Below are 16,626 nucleotides of genomic sequence, written 5' to 3'. Positions count from 1 at the left end.
TCACTTCCAGCCGCCCCCTGGCCTCAATCCCACTATATGTCACGGAGAGGGAGTAAATGACCTCCAAAGTCGTCTCCAGTTCTGACTTTGGTTAGAGGGGCAGGTACTTCCGGTGGCAGAAGGAGGGGGACCAAAAGGAAGAGGAAAGGGCGGCGCCGGAGAGGAGGCGCCGTGCGTCGCCGAGGTGGCACCGGCGGCTCCGCCCCGGCGCTCCCCAGGGGCCCCCAGTGTTCCGCCCTGCTCGGCGGAAATGAGCGGCGGCTCGGGGCAGGCGGGTGGCCGGGCTCCCAGAGGCGGGCGGGTGGGGGACGGGCCCCGCCCTTTCGGGCCCGGGAGGCCGCGGACCTGCGCGCGGGTGGGGCGCTGACGGCCGCCAGGGCCCCCGGGGGCTCGGGCCCGCGCGCCACGCCCCCTGCGGCCTCCAGGCCTGCGGAGACACGCCCCCTCCCGCCTCTCCGCCTCGACCCCTTCGGGGGGCCCAGGCGGAGCCCAAATCTCTGCCAGCGCCGCCGCCATCGTCTGTGCCGCGTTCCTAGCTCGGCGAAGGACAGGCCTCGCGTTGGGACCCCCATCGACTTTTGAGGTGGCCCGAGCCCCGCCGCGGCGCCCCCCCCCCCGCTCCGAGCCCGGGTTTCCTTCCGCCCACTCACCCCCAGCCCCCCACCCCCGGGCTTCGAGTCCCCCATCCCGCTGCGCCTCGGAATCCTGGTTTCTTTGGCCTAGCCCCTTACCCCCGGACCTTGCCGCGCGCCCCTGGCTTCTTCGGCCTTCCATCCTGGTCCCCCGAAACCGCGCGCCCCTCACCCATCAGTTCTCCTGTGCACACTGTTCGGGTCCTCACGTCGCCCCCACCGACCTTGATGCTCCAGTGCCTCTAGCCTTGGGTGCCTTCAGCCCACCAACCCCTCCTCCCAGCCCGTCCGGCCCTGCGCCCTCACTCCATCACCAGATCTCGGGATCTCTTGTTCCTGCAGACTCTCCCGTGCTTCAGCCATTAGAGCTACTACCACCCCTTTGCATACACACTCTGTTCTCGATCCTCAACACCCCAAAACACACATCCCTCTGGGCATCACATACCCCCTTCCCAGGTCCGCTGCCGCCTGTCCAGGGCCCTGGGATTCACTTTTAATTCCAAGGCTTCCCTGCCCCCACTGTCCCCTCCCCACTGCTCCAAAGGAGCTCCCTCCATGCTGCACTCCGGGCCTTGGACTCTCCTTTTAGCCCGCCAATTTTGAGTTCTTTCAGAACAAACTCCCGGGTATTCTCTGCTTAGGCCTGGCCCCACCCAGCCTAGAGCAGGCAACTCCTGGACCCTGCTTCACCCCACCCAGCCTGACAGCTGTTGCCATATTTGCTGTCCCAACTCCTGGATGTCCTTGATTTTCTGACTTCTCACTCTAGCTTGCCTGTTCTCTTTCCCTTGTGTTGCCAGGTGCCAAGATGGTGGGGGAACTCCGTTACAGGGAATTCAGGGTGCCCCTGGGGCCCGGCTTGCACGCTTATCCAGACGAGCTGATCCGCCAGCGAGTGGGCCATGATGGGCATCCTGAGTACCAGATCCGCTGGCTCATCCTCCGGCGTGGGGATGACGGGGAAGGGGGCTCCAACCACGTGGACTGCAAGGCTGAGCACATCCTGCTATGGATGTCCAATGACGAAATCTATGCCAACTGCCACAAGATGCTGGGCGAGGACGGCCAGGTCATCGGGCCCTCCCAGGAGACAGCAGGAGAGGCTGGAGCGCTGGACAAATCCGTGCTGGGGGAGATGGAAACTGACGTGAAGTCTCTGATTCAGAGGGCGCTTCGGCAGCTGGAGGAATGTGTGGGCACCATTCCTCCCGCTCCTCTGCTCCACACTGTCCACGTGCTCAGCGCCTACGCCAGCATTGAGCCCCTCACCGGGGTCTTCAAGGACCCAAGGGTCCTGGACTTGCTCATGCACATGCTTAGCAGTCCCGATTATCAGATTCGCTGGAGCGCAGGCCGGATGATTCAAGCCCTGGCCTCCCATGATGCTGGTGAGGGGCAGCGTGGGGAGGAAAGGGGAGCTGGAGAGGGGCTGGGTCAGCTTAACATCTCACAGGGCCCTATGATAGGCGCCCCTGATCTCAGCAGTATGTAAATGATTCTGTGACCCTTCTCTTCACATTGCAGGGAGGGAGGTGGGAAGGTGAGTGTGGACATCTCTGCAGAAAGGGAAGACTGAATCTTCAAGAACCTCCTATTAACTGTTTTCCTAGGTGGAGGAAGAGTTTAGACTTAAATTTTTGCAGATGAGGCAGTAATAAGGTAGAATAATATAGTAAGCTTTGGCTTTTGGAGCAAAGCAGCAAATCGTGTCATTCTGCTGTGTGACAGCAAAAGGTGTGAACTAAGAGTAAAGGGTCCACAAGAGGGGTCTGGGAAGGACGAGGTTAGGAGCTGTTACTGATTGGAATGTGGGTTCCAGGGACCCGGACCCAGATCCTTTTCTCACTAAGCCAGCAAGAGGCCATTGAGAAACACCTGGATTTTGACAGCCGCTGTGCTCTGCTGGCACTGTTTGCACAGGCCACGCTCTCTGAACACCCGATGTCTTTTGAGGGCATTCAGCTGCCACAGGTATTCTGTGGGGAGTATTGGGAGGGAGCTGTGGACAAAACCTGGGGACTGGGCCTTTGCACCTGCCCTCAGAGGACAGTGTGGAGAGAAAGCTGGAACAAGGTAAGTGTAGACCAGAGTTTGTGTCCTGCAGGTCCCAGGAAGGCTGCTCTTCTCCCTGGTGAAGCGCTATTTGCATGTCACCTTCCTCCTGGATCAGTTGAATGACACTGCTGCGGAACCAGGAGCCCCGAACTCCACTCCTGAGGAGCTGAGTGGGGAGAGGGGTCGCCTGGAGCTGGAGTTCAGCATGGCCATGGGCACGCTGATCTCAGAGCTGGTGCAGGCCATGCGCTGGGACCAGGTCTGGAGCAGACAGGGGCCCTCGGGACAGCCCTCCGGTTCCATCTTCCAGCCCCAGCTGGTGGATGAGGGCCCAGGGCTCCCACCTGCCCAGGCCTTGCCTTCCCGCAGGAGGTCAAGGAGGTTTCGACCTCGCTCTGAGTTCGCAAGTGGTAATACCTATGCCTTGTATGTGCGGGATGCGCTGCAGCCGGGCATGCGAGTGCGGATGCTGGATGACTACGAGGAGATCAGCGCGGGCGACGAGGGCGAGTTCCGGCAGAGCAACAATGGCGTGCCCCCTGTTCAGGTGAGGAGGGCCACCGCTGGGGGTCTGTCTGCGTGGGGCATCGCTGGGGCTTCACGCTTCATGCTGGGGGCTCCAGCATGCTACTCACAGTGAAAACCCTCAGTAAGCTTGGGAGGGTAAAAGGGAGTCAGCGATTAAGAGAGGAGCCATTTGGAGGGCTGAGAAAATTTGTCTGTAGAAGACTCTGAGGTCAGGGAGACTCACTCCCACGAAGAACCTGGTAACAATGAGACCGTTCCAAAGGTCAAGTTCAGCAAGACTGTGGTTAAGGCCAGGAGGAAGTATAGGGGCGTAAGCTGCCAAGAATAGGGACTTCCCTGGTGGTCCAGTGATGAAGACTCCACGTTCCCAATGCAGGGGGCCCCAATTTGATTCCTGGTCTGGGAATTAGATCCCACTCTCTGCAGCTAAGCTCCCACATGCTGCAATGAAGATCGAAGATCTCACATGCCGGAACTAAGACCCGGGGCAGCCAAATAAATAAATACTAAAAAAAAAAAAAAAGCCACCAAGGATAGGAGAGAAGAAAGATGTTCCCGTTTAGAGAAGACATCCTTTACGTGCTCACGTGGCTTCTCCATATACCATGTGTTCTGCTCTTTGGAGGTTTTTCCAAACCTGGCCAGGTGGTCACCCTGAGGGCTGTGGGTCCACATTCATCATCAGGTCATAGCCAGTCACTAGGTAACCTCTTGGCCCCTTCCCTATTTTTCCCGTTTCCCCCAGGTGCTGTGGGAGTCAACAGGCCGCACCTATTGGGTGCACTGGCACATGCTGGAGATTCTGGGCTTTGAGGAAGACATCGAGAACATGGTTGAGGCTGCTGATGAGTACCAGGGGGCAGCGGTCAGTGCAGCCGTGGGCACAGGTGAGCCCAGAGAGGAAGCTGGCGTCAGCTTGGAGCAGTGGTCCGGTGGGGGCGGGCAGCGACATCTCTGCGCCCTGTGGCCCATTTCCACAGCCCTGCCATCCTGGCGCTGGAAGCCCATGACCGAGCTCTATGCTGTGCCCTACGTGTGGCCTGAGGACGAGGACACTGAGGAGAGTGAACACCTGACTCAGGCCGAGTGGTGGGAGCTCCTCTTCTTCATCAAGAAGCTGGACGGCCCTGACCATCAGGAGGTTCTCCAGATCCTTCAGGAGAACCTGGACGGGGAGGTAGAGCCGGACTGTGTTAGGGGGGTGTGGAAGGCTGGGGATGGGAAGCAGAGGCTGACAGCGTAAGGGGCTTCAGGGGAGGAGTCTAGGATGTTTGGGGTTGGCAAACTGTTTGGGAGGAGCCTGCCATGAGAGGTTCGGGGTGGAGAAGGCGCATGCAGAGAACCCGTCCCCTGGCAAGCGCCTGTGCAGGCGGGTAGAGCCACCTGCAGCGAGAGCGTTTCCCCTGATGGCAGGTTCTGGATGACGAGATCCTGGCTGAACTGGCCGTGCCCACGGAGTTGGCCCAAGACCTGCTGCTGGCTCTGCCACAGCGACTCGACGACAGCGCCCTCAGGGACCTGCTCAACTGCCGCGTCTACAGGAAGTATGGGCCCGAGGCCCTGGCAGGGCAGCTGGCCCACCCGTCCCTGCTGGAAGCCTGGGCCCAGCCTCAGGAATCAGCTGACGCGGCCAGAGTGGAAGGTGGGGTGCCACATGGACAGCAGCTCTGCATAGTGGCCCAAGGGCGTTAGCCCAGGAGAGACGTCTGTGCTGGGTTTTGTGCAATCCTGTCTTGAGACCGATGGCACTTTAGGAAGAGTCTGAAATGTTGAGATTAGCAGTGAATGGAGAAGCAGACGTTGTGCTCCCTCCAAAGAATGAAGGAGGATGTAAGGTTAGAACGTTGCGGGAGTTCCCTAGCGGTCCAGTGATTAAGACTTGGCACTTTCACTACAGTGGCCTGGGTTTGATCCCTGGTCGGGGAACTAAGATCCTGCAAGGTGAGAGGCACAGCCAAACAGCACAAACATTGCAAGAGATTTTGAAGCCCTGGAAGTCCTCACGTTGAATTTTTTCTGCTGGAGGGAAAAACAGATTATTGCATGCTTCTGGAAAATGCTCTTCTGTTTGCGGATAGGAAGCTCTGCTGCTTTATTTTGGAAGGGGGCCCTCACCTCGCAACTTTTGAGATTTTAGTTCCCTGTCCAGAGACCAAACCCAGCCCTCTACAGTGGAAGCACAGAGCTAGACTGCTGGGGAAGTCTCTCCCTTGCTATTTTAAGAAAACAAAATAAAAAGTTTGTCATGAAGCTGTCATTAAGAGCTCTGAGATCCCCAGAACCTAACTTTTAGGGGGAACAAAAAAATCAAAAATATTTTTAGAAGAGTAACAGGAGAGTTACGAATGTGTCTCTCCTTTTCCAACCTTTCCCGTCACTAACAGTGGCCAACTCTTGTGACTTCCCCTCTCCTGTAGCAAAAGAAGCCCCAACTCAGGGCTCCAACACGCCACTGCAGCGTCTGGCAGAGGGTTTCGGTCCGGCTGGGAAAATCTTCCTGGATCTGGAGGAAGCATTCCGCTCAGAGGGACCCCAGCAGGGAGAGGCCAAGCCCCTCCTCCTGCAGCTGCAGCGGCAGCCCCAGCCCTTCCTCGTGCTCATGCGGAGCCTCGACACTCCTGCCGCCAACAAGCCCCTGCACCTGGCTGTTCTGAGGTGAGGGGGTGCGGTGGGGCGGGGCGGGGCGGGGCAGAAGGGTCTCTGAGCCTGACTGCGCATCTCTCTCCTCCCACCCCGCCCCCACGCTCCCCAGAATCCTGATGCAGCTGGTGGATTTCCCTGAGGCACTCTTGCTCCCCTGGCATGAAGCCATGGACGCCTGCATGGCCTGCCTGCGGTCCCCAAACACTGACCGAGAGGTACCCCTACCCTGCCCTGGGGAGATACTGAGTGGGGAGGAGGCCAGGTAGCTTCTGGCAAGGCAGACATCCTACCCCACCCTGGGTGGGGGGCACCATGGAGCCTTTGTGCTCTTGGTTTGGGTTTTGTGTTTGAAACTGAATTATATATATATTTTAAAAAGGTCATACTGTTCAGAGTTCACAAATGAGAGCGGTGTAACAAGGTATAAACTGAAAATTCTCACTCCCACCTGAGTCCCGTTTTCCCAGTGCCCCCCAACATGCCCCTTTTTGGTAACCACTTGTATTCATTTATGTATCTTTCCTGTGTTTCCTTAGATAAACAAGCCCAGAAGTGATCTTACTTGCCATCTCTTTTTGTTACATAAAAGGTTATATTTATGTTACATTAAGAGCCTCAGTGGAAACTTCCTCAGGTAGTGCTTCCCCTACAAGAGGCACTGGTTCAATCTCTGGTTAGGGAACTAAGATCCCCTATGCTGGGGCATAGCCAAAAAAAAAAAAAAATGAATGCCCCCCAAAATCCAACAACAAAGAAGAGCCTCAGTGGCTCCTGTCTGGCTGAGCCTGTGGAGGAAAGGGGAGTGAAGGAGGCGGGGTGGGGGTGGGGGCCATCACAGCCGCCTGCCCTGGAGCGCTCCTGGGCACTGAAGGCTTGGGAAGGGGTCAGAGAACTGGAGTCCTGGAGGCAGTGCATGTTTGCAGCACACACCTTTGGCTGCTCCCCAGGTTTTAGCGCTGTGGTGGGCTTACACACATCTGCTCCCTCTTGGCCCCCTCCTTGCCCTCAGGTGTCTCTGCTTGAGGCCTGAGCATCTCAAAACCCAGCCCCACAGCTGGTTCTGGGACAGCTGGGCCTGAGAAGAAACAACCAGAGATGCCCCCGACACCTGTTGGCAGCGTAGTCAGTGGCCCACAACCCCAGGTCCAGGGCACCTCTTGGCTTTCCCATTGCAGTTTGTTTGGTTCTCCAACTTCACCAAGCCCTCACGCCTCCCCATCCCTGTCTCTCTCTCTTTTAATGCTGAGTTTTCAAGCTGCTTATTTTCTTTTTATTAATTTGTGTATTACTTAAGACCACTCTGGGTCTCTGTGGCTGCGCGTGGGCTCTCTCTAGTTGTGGCACGTGAGAACTGCTCTTCGTTGTGGTGCGTGGGCTTCTCATTGCGATGACTTCTCTCGTTGTGCAACACAAACTCTAGGTGTGTGGACTTCGGTAGTTGCAGCTCACGGGTTCTAGAGCTCGGCCTCAGTAGTTGTGGCGCCTGGGCTTAGCTGTCCCGAGGCATGGGGGATCTTCCTGGACCAGGGGTTGAACCTGTGTCCCCTGCATTGGCAGGCGGATTCTGTGGGAAGCCCCATCCCTGTCTCTTCACTTCCTCACTCTGTGTTCACCGCAGTAGCCCGGCACACAGTAGGTGTGTAGTCAGCACTGCTGAAGATGCCTTGTGGTCCATCCCCTTTATTCACCGCCCCCACGCTCATCCCAGGTGCTCCAGGAGCTGATCCTCTTCCTGCACCGCCTGGCCTCCGTGAGCAGGGACTATGCTGTGGTGCTCAATCAGCTGGGAGCCCGGGATGCCATCTCCAAGGCCCTGGAGAAGCACCTGGGAAAGCTGGAGCTGGCTCAGGAGCTGCGGGACATGGTGTTCAAGTGCGAGAAGCATGCCCACCTCTACCGGAAGCTCACCACCAACATCCTGGGAGGCTGTATCCAGGTCAGGGGGAAGGTCAGGGGACACTAGTGGTTCACAGCTGGGTGAGAGTATGAAACCCTAGCGGTGGCAGGGGAAGGGGTGTGTGTTTCTGAAGCTGGAAGGCAGGTGAGTCTAGTGAACCTGGGGGGCGTTGGTTCTCGGCCCCTCTTGGCTCGCTGACCCTGCTCTGCCAGTGGCATGGAAGTGGTCCCACAGCTGCTGGGTTTTTCCTCCACCCGTGTCTCCGTGTCCCTGCCCCCTCCCCGCACCCTTTCTCTCCATGTCCCGGCTGCAGATGGTGCTGGGCCAGATCGAAGACCACAGACGAACCCACCGCCCCATCAACATCCCCTTCTTCGATGTGTTCCTCAGATACCTGTGCCAGGGTTCGTGCGTGTACCCTCACCACCCCGAGTCTCCACACCTCCAAGTGTTTTCCCCCCTGCATCTGCCAGGCTGTGACCACCACCCCTTCCCGCGTGCCTGCAGGCTCCAGCATGGAGGTGAAGGAGGACAAGTGCTGGGAGAAGGTGGAGGTGTCGTCCAACCCGCACAGGGCCAGCAAGCTGACGGACCGCAACCCCAAGACCTACTGGGAGTCCAACGGCAGCGCCGGCTCCCACCGCATCACCCTGCACATGCAGCAGGGCATCCTCATCAGGTAGCGCGCCCCAGGCCTGCGCCTGGCACACACCCTCGCCTTCTCGTGACTTCCCTGCTGTTGGTCTTGGGGAGGGCCCCCGTCCCCCTGAACGTGACCAAAAGGTCCCCCTGGCTGTGTCTGTGGGGACGTGACTGAATCTGGTGCTGACTGGTTCCTCTGCCCTCATCCCTCCCAGGCAGCTGGCTCTGCTGGTGGCTAGCGAGGACTTGAGCTACATGCCCGCCAGGGTGGTGGTGTTCGGGGGCGACAGCGCCACCTCCCTTAACACGGAACTCAACTCGGTAGGGCCCCTTGTGCCGTTTGGCCACCCCTCACGGGATCAACCCTCCTACCCAGATCCCTAAAAGCCCGTGTTCCTCCCTCTTGAACCCCATAGAAGATGAAGTCCGCCCCTGCACCCCTGTGATGGCATCAGGCCCCGAGCGGTGAGGGTGGTATTAGGATCCCTTCCGTCAGGACCCCATGCACCCTAGGGCTGGGGGAAGGAGGGACAGCAGGGAACAGGAACAGACTGGGTGCCTTCAGCACTCCCATCCACACAGCGGGCAGTGACCATGCTCTCTGCTTGCCCCCACCCCACCAGGTGAATGTGATGCCCTCCGCCAGCCGAGTGGTCCTCCTGGAGAACCTGAGCCGCGTCTGGCCCGTCATCCAGATCCGCATAAAGCGCTGCCAGCAGGTGGGGCTAGGGGACATGGGGTGGGGGCCGTGGGCCCCACGCTCTGCACTGTGACTTGTAGTTCTCGGACCAGCACTCCAGCCCGTCCTGAGGAGTGTGTGGGGCCGGGGGAAACGGGCCTATGTGCGTTGCAGGGCGGCATTGACACGCGCATTCGGGGCTTGGAGGTCCTGGGCCCCAAGCCCACCTTCTGGCCGGTGTTCCGGGAGCAGCTGTGCCGCCACACACGCCTCTTCTACATGGTCCGGGCACAGGCTTGGAGCCAGGACATCGCAGAGGACCGCAGAGGGCTCCTGCACCTGAGCTCCAGGTGTGCGAGCACAGGCGCGCCTGTGTGCCTGAGGGGTAGCCTGCAGTCTCAGGCTGGTGGACTTGGGCCTGTAGCCCCCAACACCTTCCTACCCGCTCCCCTTCCCAGACTCAACGGGGCCCTACGCCACGAGCAGAACTTTGCCAGTTGCTTCCTCCCTGACGAAGAGGCCGCCCAGGCACTGGGCAAGACCTGCTGGGAGGCCCTGGTCAGCCCCCTGGTGCAGAACATCACCTGCCCTGGTAACCGGCCCGGCCCATTCACCATCCTGACACTCAGCCCCACGCACCAGCCCCTTCTTGCTCTTCCCTGGGTGACGCCTTTGGCCCATTTGGCACCTGAAATTTATTCGGCCTCCCCAAGCCCCCCGCTTCTCACAGCCCAGGGGCGCCTCCTTTCCACGTGTCCCAGTGTCAGCTGACCCCACGCAGTCAGGAGGGCCCTTGCTCCCTCCCCTCCCATGCGGTCCACTGCTCTTCCTCTGCACGCCCATCCAGGCCAGCCTCCTCGGCAGGCTCTGCACACTCGCCCTGCCTTAGCTTGTTCTTCCCACCTCCAGATGAAGAAGGCGTCAGCCCACTGGGCTGGCTGTTGGACCAGTACCTGGAGTGTCGGGAGGCTGCCCACAACCCGCAGAGCCGCGCGGCAGCATTCTCCTCCCGGGTGCGCCGCCTCACCCACCTGCTGGTGCACGTGGAGCCCTGCGAAGCGCCCCCCTCGGTGGCGGCCACGCCTCGGCCCAGTGAGTGCTGGGAGCTGGCTTGGGGGTGGGGGCGTCTCCTTCCTCACTGTCCCCTCCCTGCATGCTCAGCCTGCTGCTCGCCTCCTGGTTTGTGTCACCCCCACCGGGGAGCATCATTTCGGTGGGCAGTGTGTCTGGAAAGATCCCCTGGGCTCACCACTGAATGGGGGACCCAGGAGCTGAGGGGCTTCCCCTGCCCTTCCTCTGCCCCTTCCCCTGTGTCCACAGAGGGCAGAAACAGAAGCCACGACTGGAGCTCCCTGGCCACCCGGGGGCTTCCCAGCAGCATCATGAGAAACCTGACGCGCTGCTGGCGGGCGGTGGTGGAGGAGCAGGTGGGCCGAGGCGGGCCGGACGGGGCGGGCCGGCGGAGCTGTGCCCCTGGTGTGTTGGGTTGCCATCACGCTGCCACCTCCCACTCTCCAGGTGCACAGCTTTCTGACCTCACGCTGGCGGGATGATGACTTTGTGCCCCGCTACTGCGAACACTTCAGTAATCTGCAGAAGGCGAGCTCCGAGCTGTTTGGGCCACGGGCAGCCTTTTTGCTGGCGCTGCAGAATGGCTGTGCTGGTGCCCTGCTGAAGCTGCCTTTCCTCAGAGCTGCCCACGTAAGCCTCCTGTGTCCCCTCCCCTGGGACCTCTCCCCTCAAACTCTCCCTTCCCCTCCTCAGAGTTGCCCACCCCCTATGTTCCCACTCAGCAAGAAGCATGTGTTGGTATAGACCATGTTATCAGAAATCTAAAAAGAAAAAAAAAAGGGAATTCCCTGGTTGCCCAATGGTTAGGACCCTGTACTTTCACTGCTGTGGGCCCAAATTCCATCCCTGGGCAAGGAACTAAGATCTCACACACACACAAAAAGATAAAAGGAAAAAAATGACCTGCTTTGTGCCATTCTAATATCTCTCTGCATACCTTCTTCTACTTGCGTGCTTGATTTCACTTAGTTTTACCCACGAGTAGCTAAATGCTTTATCCTGTTTTCTTTTGACCCTTACATTAAAAGTCATTTTCATGTTGCTATTTGTCCTCAAATTTTTGCATAGAGTCCATCAAATGGATATACTATAATTTCCTCCACCATTCCTATTATTCCAAAAATATTTAACAAGTGCTTAACCCACTCCAGTATTACTGCCTGCTGAATCCCATGGACAGAGGAACCTAGTGGGCTACAGTCCATGGGGTCACGAAGACTTGGACATGACTGACCAACTAACACTTTTAATACTTAATATGTGTCAGGCACTGTGATAAGAGCTGAAGATAGATGGAGTCTCTTCCCTCCAAGTTCACAAATCGGAAAATTCACGTGACTCACTTTATCTCAGTGGCCTTGTGTGCTTGTCTCCTTGTGTTAAATTATTATTGTTGGATTTTAGACATGCTAAGGAGAAGGCAATGGCACCCCACTCTGGTACTCTTGCCTGGAGAATCCCATGGACGGAGGAGCCTGGAGGGCTGCAGTCCATGCGGTCGCTGAGGGTCGGACACCACTGAGTGACTTCACTTTCACTTTTCGCTTTCATGCATTGGAGAAGGAAATGGCAACCCACTCCAGTGTTCTTGCCTGGAGAATCCCAGGGACGGGGGAGCCTGGTGGGCTGCCGTCTCTGGGGTCACAGAGTCGGACACGACTGAAGTGACTTAGCAGCAGCAGCAGACATGCTAAATGTGAAAATTGTGTTTATCATTGTTAGTATTTTTTTTTAACATTCTTTATTTTACTGAATTTATTTGGGGGTGTCACGTCTTAGTTGTGGCACGTGGGATAAACCCGGGCCCCCTGCATTGGTAGCATGGAGTCTTAACCATTGGACCATCAGGGAAGTCCCAGAATTGTTAATGTACACAGTTGTTAATGATTTTATGAATTTTATAAAATTGTTGACCAGTTGATAAAGCTGCTGGCCATTCATATTTCCTTCCTCAGACCCTCCTCCTCCCTGTGCTCCCACTCACCAGCTTCATTCTCTCCTTCAGTTTCTGACTACGATCATACCACCCTGAACACACCCGATCTCGCCTCCTTCACAGTTTTCCTGTGCTCTTCCCACTGCCCAGGTGAGTGAGCAGTTTGCCCGACACATCGACCAGCGGATCCAGGGCAGCCGGATTGGTGGGGCCCGGGGAATGGAGATGCTGGCCCAACTGCAGCGATGCCTGGAAACCGTCCTCATCTTCTCTGGCCTGGAGATAGCCACCACTTTCGAGCATTACTACCAGTGAGTGTGGACCGAGGGAGTGGGAGGTGGGGGGAGGCAGGATGATGGGCAAGGCAAGCCCTTGGGGTCTGGGGGGCTGGGGTCTGGGTAGGCTGGAGTCTTGGAGTGGGAGGCCCTGCCAGGCAGCCTCACCAAGGCTCGGCCTGGGCTGTGCACGCTGCAGGCACTACATGGCGGACCGTCTCCTGGGCGTGGGCTCGAGCTGGCTGGAGGGGGCCGTGCTGGAGCAGATCGGCCCCTGCTTCCCCACCCGCCTCCCCCAGCAGATGTTGCGGAGCCTGAGCACCTCGGAGGAGCTGCAGCGCCAGTTCCACGTATACCAGCTCCAGCGGCTGGATCAGGAGCTCCTGAAGCTGGAGGACACAGAGAAGAAGATACAGGTGGGAGCGGGGGAGGGAACTAAAGTAGCAAGAAGAGAGGAAGGCAGAGAGAGGCTTGGGACAGACCGAGGAGCCGGCTGGCTTAGGGGCACCCTGTGTTCCATCTTCAGGTGAGCCGTGACGCCAGCGCCAGTGGCAGGGGCCATGAGAGAGGGACCGGGGAGGAAGCTGAGCTGGAAGCTGGGGCCGTGGCGGCGGCAGCAGCAGCCGGCGTGGCGGGGGAGGAGGAGGAGGAGGAGGAGGAGGACGAGAGCGAGGACCTCTACTATGAAGGGGCGATGCCAGAAGTGTCTGTGCTCGTCCTGTCGCCACGCTGCTGGCCCACCGCCTCCATCTGCCACACACTCAACCCCAGAACCTGCCTGCCTGCCTACCTGAGGGGCACCTTGAACCGATACTCCAACTTCTACAACAAGCGTGAGCAGCTTGGGCTGAGGGAACTGGGGACCTGGGAAGAGGATGAGATGCTGGGAAATAACCTGGGGCTGGCAGCCTGTAGATTTGAGAAAAGACTGGAGCTTAGGTTTGGAGTAGGGGTGGGGTGAAAGGGCACCAGATCCCGGGACTCTTGCTGTTTCTATTTTTCAAATAATGACCTGGGACTTCCTTTATGGTGGGAAGGATGGAGGCAGGAGGCACCTGAGGTCCACAGAAGGTGGTGGGTGTCTGTTCCTGGTCAGTCATCGTAACCTCAGCTCCCCACTGGGGGCTGATCCTGGGCTGGGCAGTGAAAAATAGGTGGGTGATACTGAGACCTTGCTCTCAGAGAGCTCCTCCACCAGCTTCAAGACATTGTTTCCAACTTGATGAGAGCCCCAGTCCTTTCTCACTTTGTGGCTTTGTCTCCCTTAAAAAAATGGAGAACCCCTCGGAGGCACTGATCATGAGCTGCCTGGCACGGGGTGGGCTCCCAGATACCTGAGGCTGACCCAGGAGGCAGACTCAAGGAAGGCCAAGCTCTGGAAGCTCAGACCAAGAGCCAGTGTCCAGACACGCTGGACCCCAGGCTCTGCAGAGGTTAGTGAGGACAAAACTCCAGCGATGGCGCGTCCTCTCCAACTCCCCAACTCCTGCCGCCTCCCTGACACTCCTCAGGTCAGACCTACCCTGCCCTGGAGCGGGCCCCGCAAAGGCGACTGCAGTGGACGTGGCTGGGCCGGGCAGAGCTGCAGTTCGGGGACCAGACGCTGCATGTGTCCACCGTGCAGATGTGGCTGCTACTGCATTTCAACGAGCTGAAGGTGGCCCAGCTCCCCCACGCCTCCCTGCTCCCGCGACCTGTCCATCCTCTTTCTTCTCTCCACCCTCTCTCTTCCCTGCCCCCTCACCCTGGGAGGCCCTGATGCTTCCCTCTTCTTCCCAAGGCGGTCTCTGTGGAGAGTCTGCTGTCACTCTCGGGGCTCCCTCCAGATGTGCTGAATCAGGCAGTTGGGCCTCTGACTTCCTCAAGGGGCCCCCTGGACCTTGATGAGACAAAGGACACCCCAGCAGGTCTGTACTTAGGGCACTGGGGCCTGTGTCCTGAGCTGGGGCCAGTGTCCTCGGGGGACCCCTGCCAAGTGACCAGCGCTTATTTCAGGATTGCTCAAGATTCGAGACAGCAGTGAGGAACCCAGGCCTCGGAGGGGCAATGTGTGGCTCATCCCAGCTCAGACATACCTGAAAGCTGAGGACGAAGAGGGCCGGAACTTGGAGAAGAGACGGAACCTTCTCAACTGCCTCATTGTCCGAATCCTCAAAGCCCATGGGGACGAGGGGCTGCACATCGACCAGCTTGTCTGTCTGGTAGGTTGGGGTGGGTGGTGGGTGAGGGGGCTTTGTCAGTTGGAGGGCAGTCTCCAGGAGGAGGTGGGGGCCCTGCGGGGTGGGGGCAGTCTCCAGGAGGAGGTGGGGGCCCTGCGGGGTGGGGGCAGTCTCCAGGAGGAGGTGGATCCCCATGCAAAGTCTTGGCTCACTGTGGACCCTGTAGGTGGGTGAGAAGTGAGGTTGGGCCTCGCTGTCCTTGGACTGGGGGCTAGAGGTGGGGTAAGCTGGGCGTCCCTGACCTCTTTTCCCTTTGGCCCTCTACACCAGGTGCTGGAGGCTTGGCAGAAGGGCCCGTGTCCCCCCAGGGGCCTGGTCAGCAGCCTTGGCAGGGGGTCCACCTGCGGCAGTGCTGACGTTCTCTCCTGCATCCTGCACCTGCTGGGCAAGGGCACGGTGAGACGCCAGGACGACCGGCCCCAGATGCTGTCTTATGCGGTTCCCATGACTGTCATGGAGCCTCACACTGAGTCCCTGAACCCAGGCTCCTTGGGCCCCAACCCACCCCTCACCTTCCACACCCTGCAGATCCGCTCCCGGGGCGTGCCCTATGCCTCCTGCACAAGCACCCAGAGCTTCTCTACCTTCCGGTAGCCCTGGAGACAGGGTCAGGGCTAGGTACGGCCGGGGCTTTCCACAGAATAAAATGCAGGAGTTTGATTACTTGGCCTGTGTGGTAACTGCCAGGGGTCTGCCAAGGGTGGGGACTTTCCTGGCTGAAAGGAGACAGGAGCCCTCAGCTCTGAGGCTGAATCATGCCATGCCAGGGTCCTTTGCGTGAGGATGGCAGGCTGTGTGGGACTGAGCACCCTCCTCTCAGCTGGGGGAATTAAGTGTACTCCAGGGATGAGCCTTCTTGAAGGGTATGTGGTCAGAAGAGCTTTCACCTGGCAGGCTGGAGAGTCAAGCCCATCTCGCCACTAGCTGGATGGCTTGCAACTTCAGCAGATCATCAAGCAGGGATCTACTTTTCTCGTTTGTGGAATTGATTGGACACTGTGCCCTCTGGAGCTAAGGCTGACAGGGAAGGTGAGATAAAGGACCCCTGTGGCCACTGCAGGCCCCCAGGACCTTAACATGTTCTACCTGGAAGCTCTAGGATCTGGGTTAGAAGGAACTGCAGCTCCCATGGCTCCTCCTTGCCCCTGTGCACTCCCGCACACCAGTAGCCTTCCCTGCCCTCAGGACTTTCCGTCTCTGCAGGGCAAACATTCCCAGGCTTTGACTTTTGCTTCCCTGATCCTTAAAGCCCTTGAGCTGGTTTGCACACCAAGGACCACATAATGATCCCATTTATAGTCATGTCCCCCAGTTGGCCAGTCAGAGACAGAATGTGGTTTAGTGGTTGCCTGTAGTTGGGGGGATTGGGAAAAACTGAGGAGTAACTGCTACAAGGTATGGCATTTCTTTTGGGGGTGTTGAAAATGTTAAAAAACTGTGGTGATGGTCAATTCTGTGAATATATTTAAAATCACTGAACTGTTAACACTTTAAATGAGTAAAGTCTACGGTATGTGAATTGTATCTCAATAAAGCTGTTAATAAAAACCAAAACCAACCAAACTAACCCAAACTGAAGCTCAGTGCTTTCCTACATCTCCTCTGCCTCCTCCTTGAAGGGGGAAAGTAGCAGGTTGGAAGTTGGGGCCAATACAGCCTTGTGGTGGGCATGTATCAGTTTTCAACCGATTTTCACCTGAACCTGTTTCTCATGCTTGGAAACACCCTACCACAAACCTAGGAAGAAGGTAGAGCTCACCTCCCACCACGTTAAAGACCAGACACTTGCTTTCCCAGCATCCCCCTTGCAGGCAGGTGACTAGAGGCCTCAGCTGGGAACATCTCGGTCTGGAGCAGAGGGAAGGGGAGTGAACCTTTGGCGGTGGAGCTGACATCTTCACAGTGACTCTGGTTCTGCAGTAGGACCTGGAGTGCTTCTCACTGCTCTGACTTTATCCCTCACTCCTTTTTGGAGCTTCTCTCCAGCCTTCTTAGTGTTTCTGTGAGCCAAATAGTTCAGTATTCTTTCTGCTTTTATCAGCTAGA

General features: G+C 58.0%; 1 protein-coding gene across 1 annotated transcript; it reads left to right on the top strand.

Annotated features, from left to right (window-relative positions):
* The first annotated feature begins 226 nt into the window (after positions 1 to 226).
* On the top strand, positions 227 to 16,147 carry CUL7 (cullin 7). Its single transcript, XM_005223551.5, has 26 exons — positions 227 to 583; positions 1,436 to 2,023; positions 2,455 to 2,606; positions 2,740 to 3,237; positions 3,964 to 4,105; positions 4,199 to 4,395; positions 4,632 to 4,860; positions 5,636 to 5,873; positions 5,971 to 6,076; positions 7,570 to 7,797; positions 8,072 to 8,162; positions 8,266 to 8,437; positions 8,616 to 8,721; positions 9,024 to 9,119; positions 9,254 to 9,429; positions 9,538 to 9,671; positions 9,989 to 10,171; positions 10,400 to 10,506; positions 10,598 to 10,780; positions 12,237 to 12,397; positions 12,561 to 12,777; positions 12,888 to 13,194; positions 13,873 to 14,018; positions 14,142 to 14,268; positions 14,357 to 14,562; positions 14,851 to 16,147. The coding sequence occupies exons 2-26, from the start codon at positions 1,444 to 1,446 to the stop codon at positions 15,172 to 15,174; spliced, it is 5,106 nt and encodes a 1,701-aa protein (XP_005223608.1). The 5' UTR covers positions 227 to 583; positions 1,436 to 1,443; the 3' UTR covers positions 15,175 to 16,147.
* Positions 16,148 to 16,626: the final 479 nt, after the last annotated feature.

Source organism: Bos taurus, chromosome 23 (genome assembly GCF_002263795.3).
Source record: "Bos taurus isolate L1 Dominette 01449 registration number 42190680 breed Hereford chromosome 23, ARS-UCD2.0, whole genome shotgun sequence".
In the NCBI taxonomy this organism is placed as follows: Eukaryota; Metazoa; Chordata; class Mammalia; order Artiodactyla; family Bovidae; genus Bos; species Bos taurus.
This window is presented reverse-complemented; position numbering and strand designations above follow the sequence as displayed.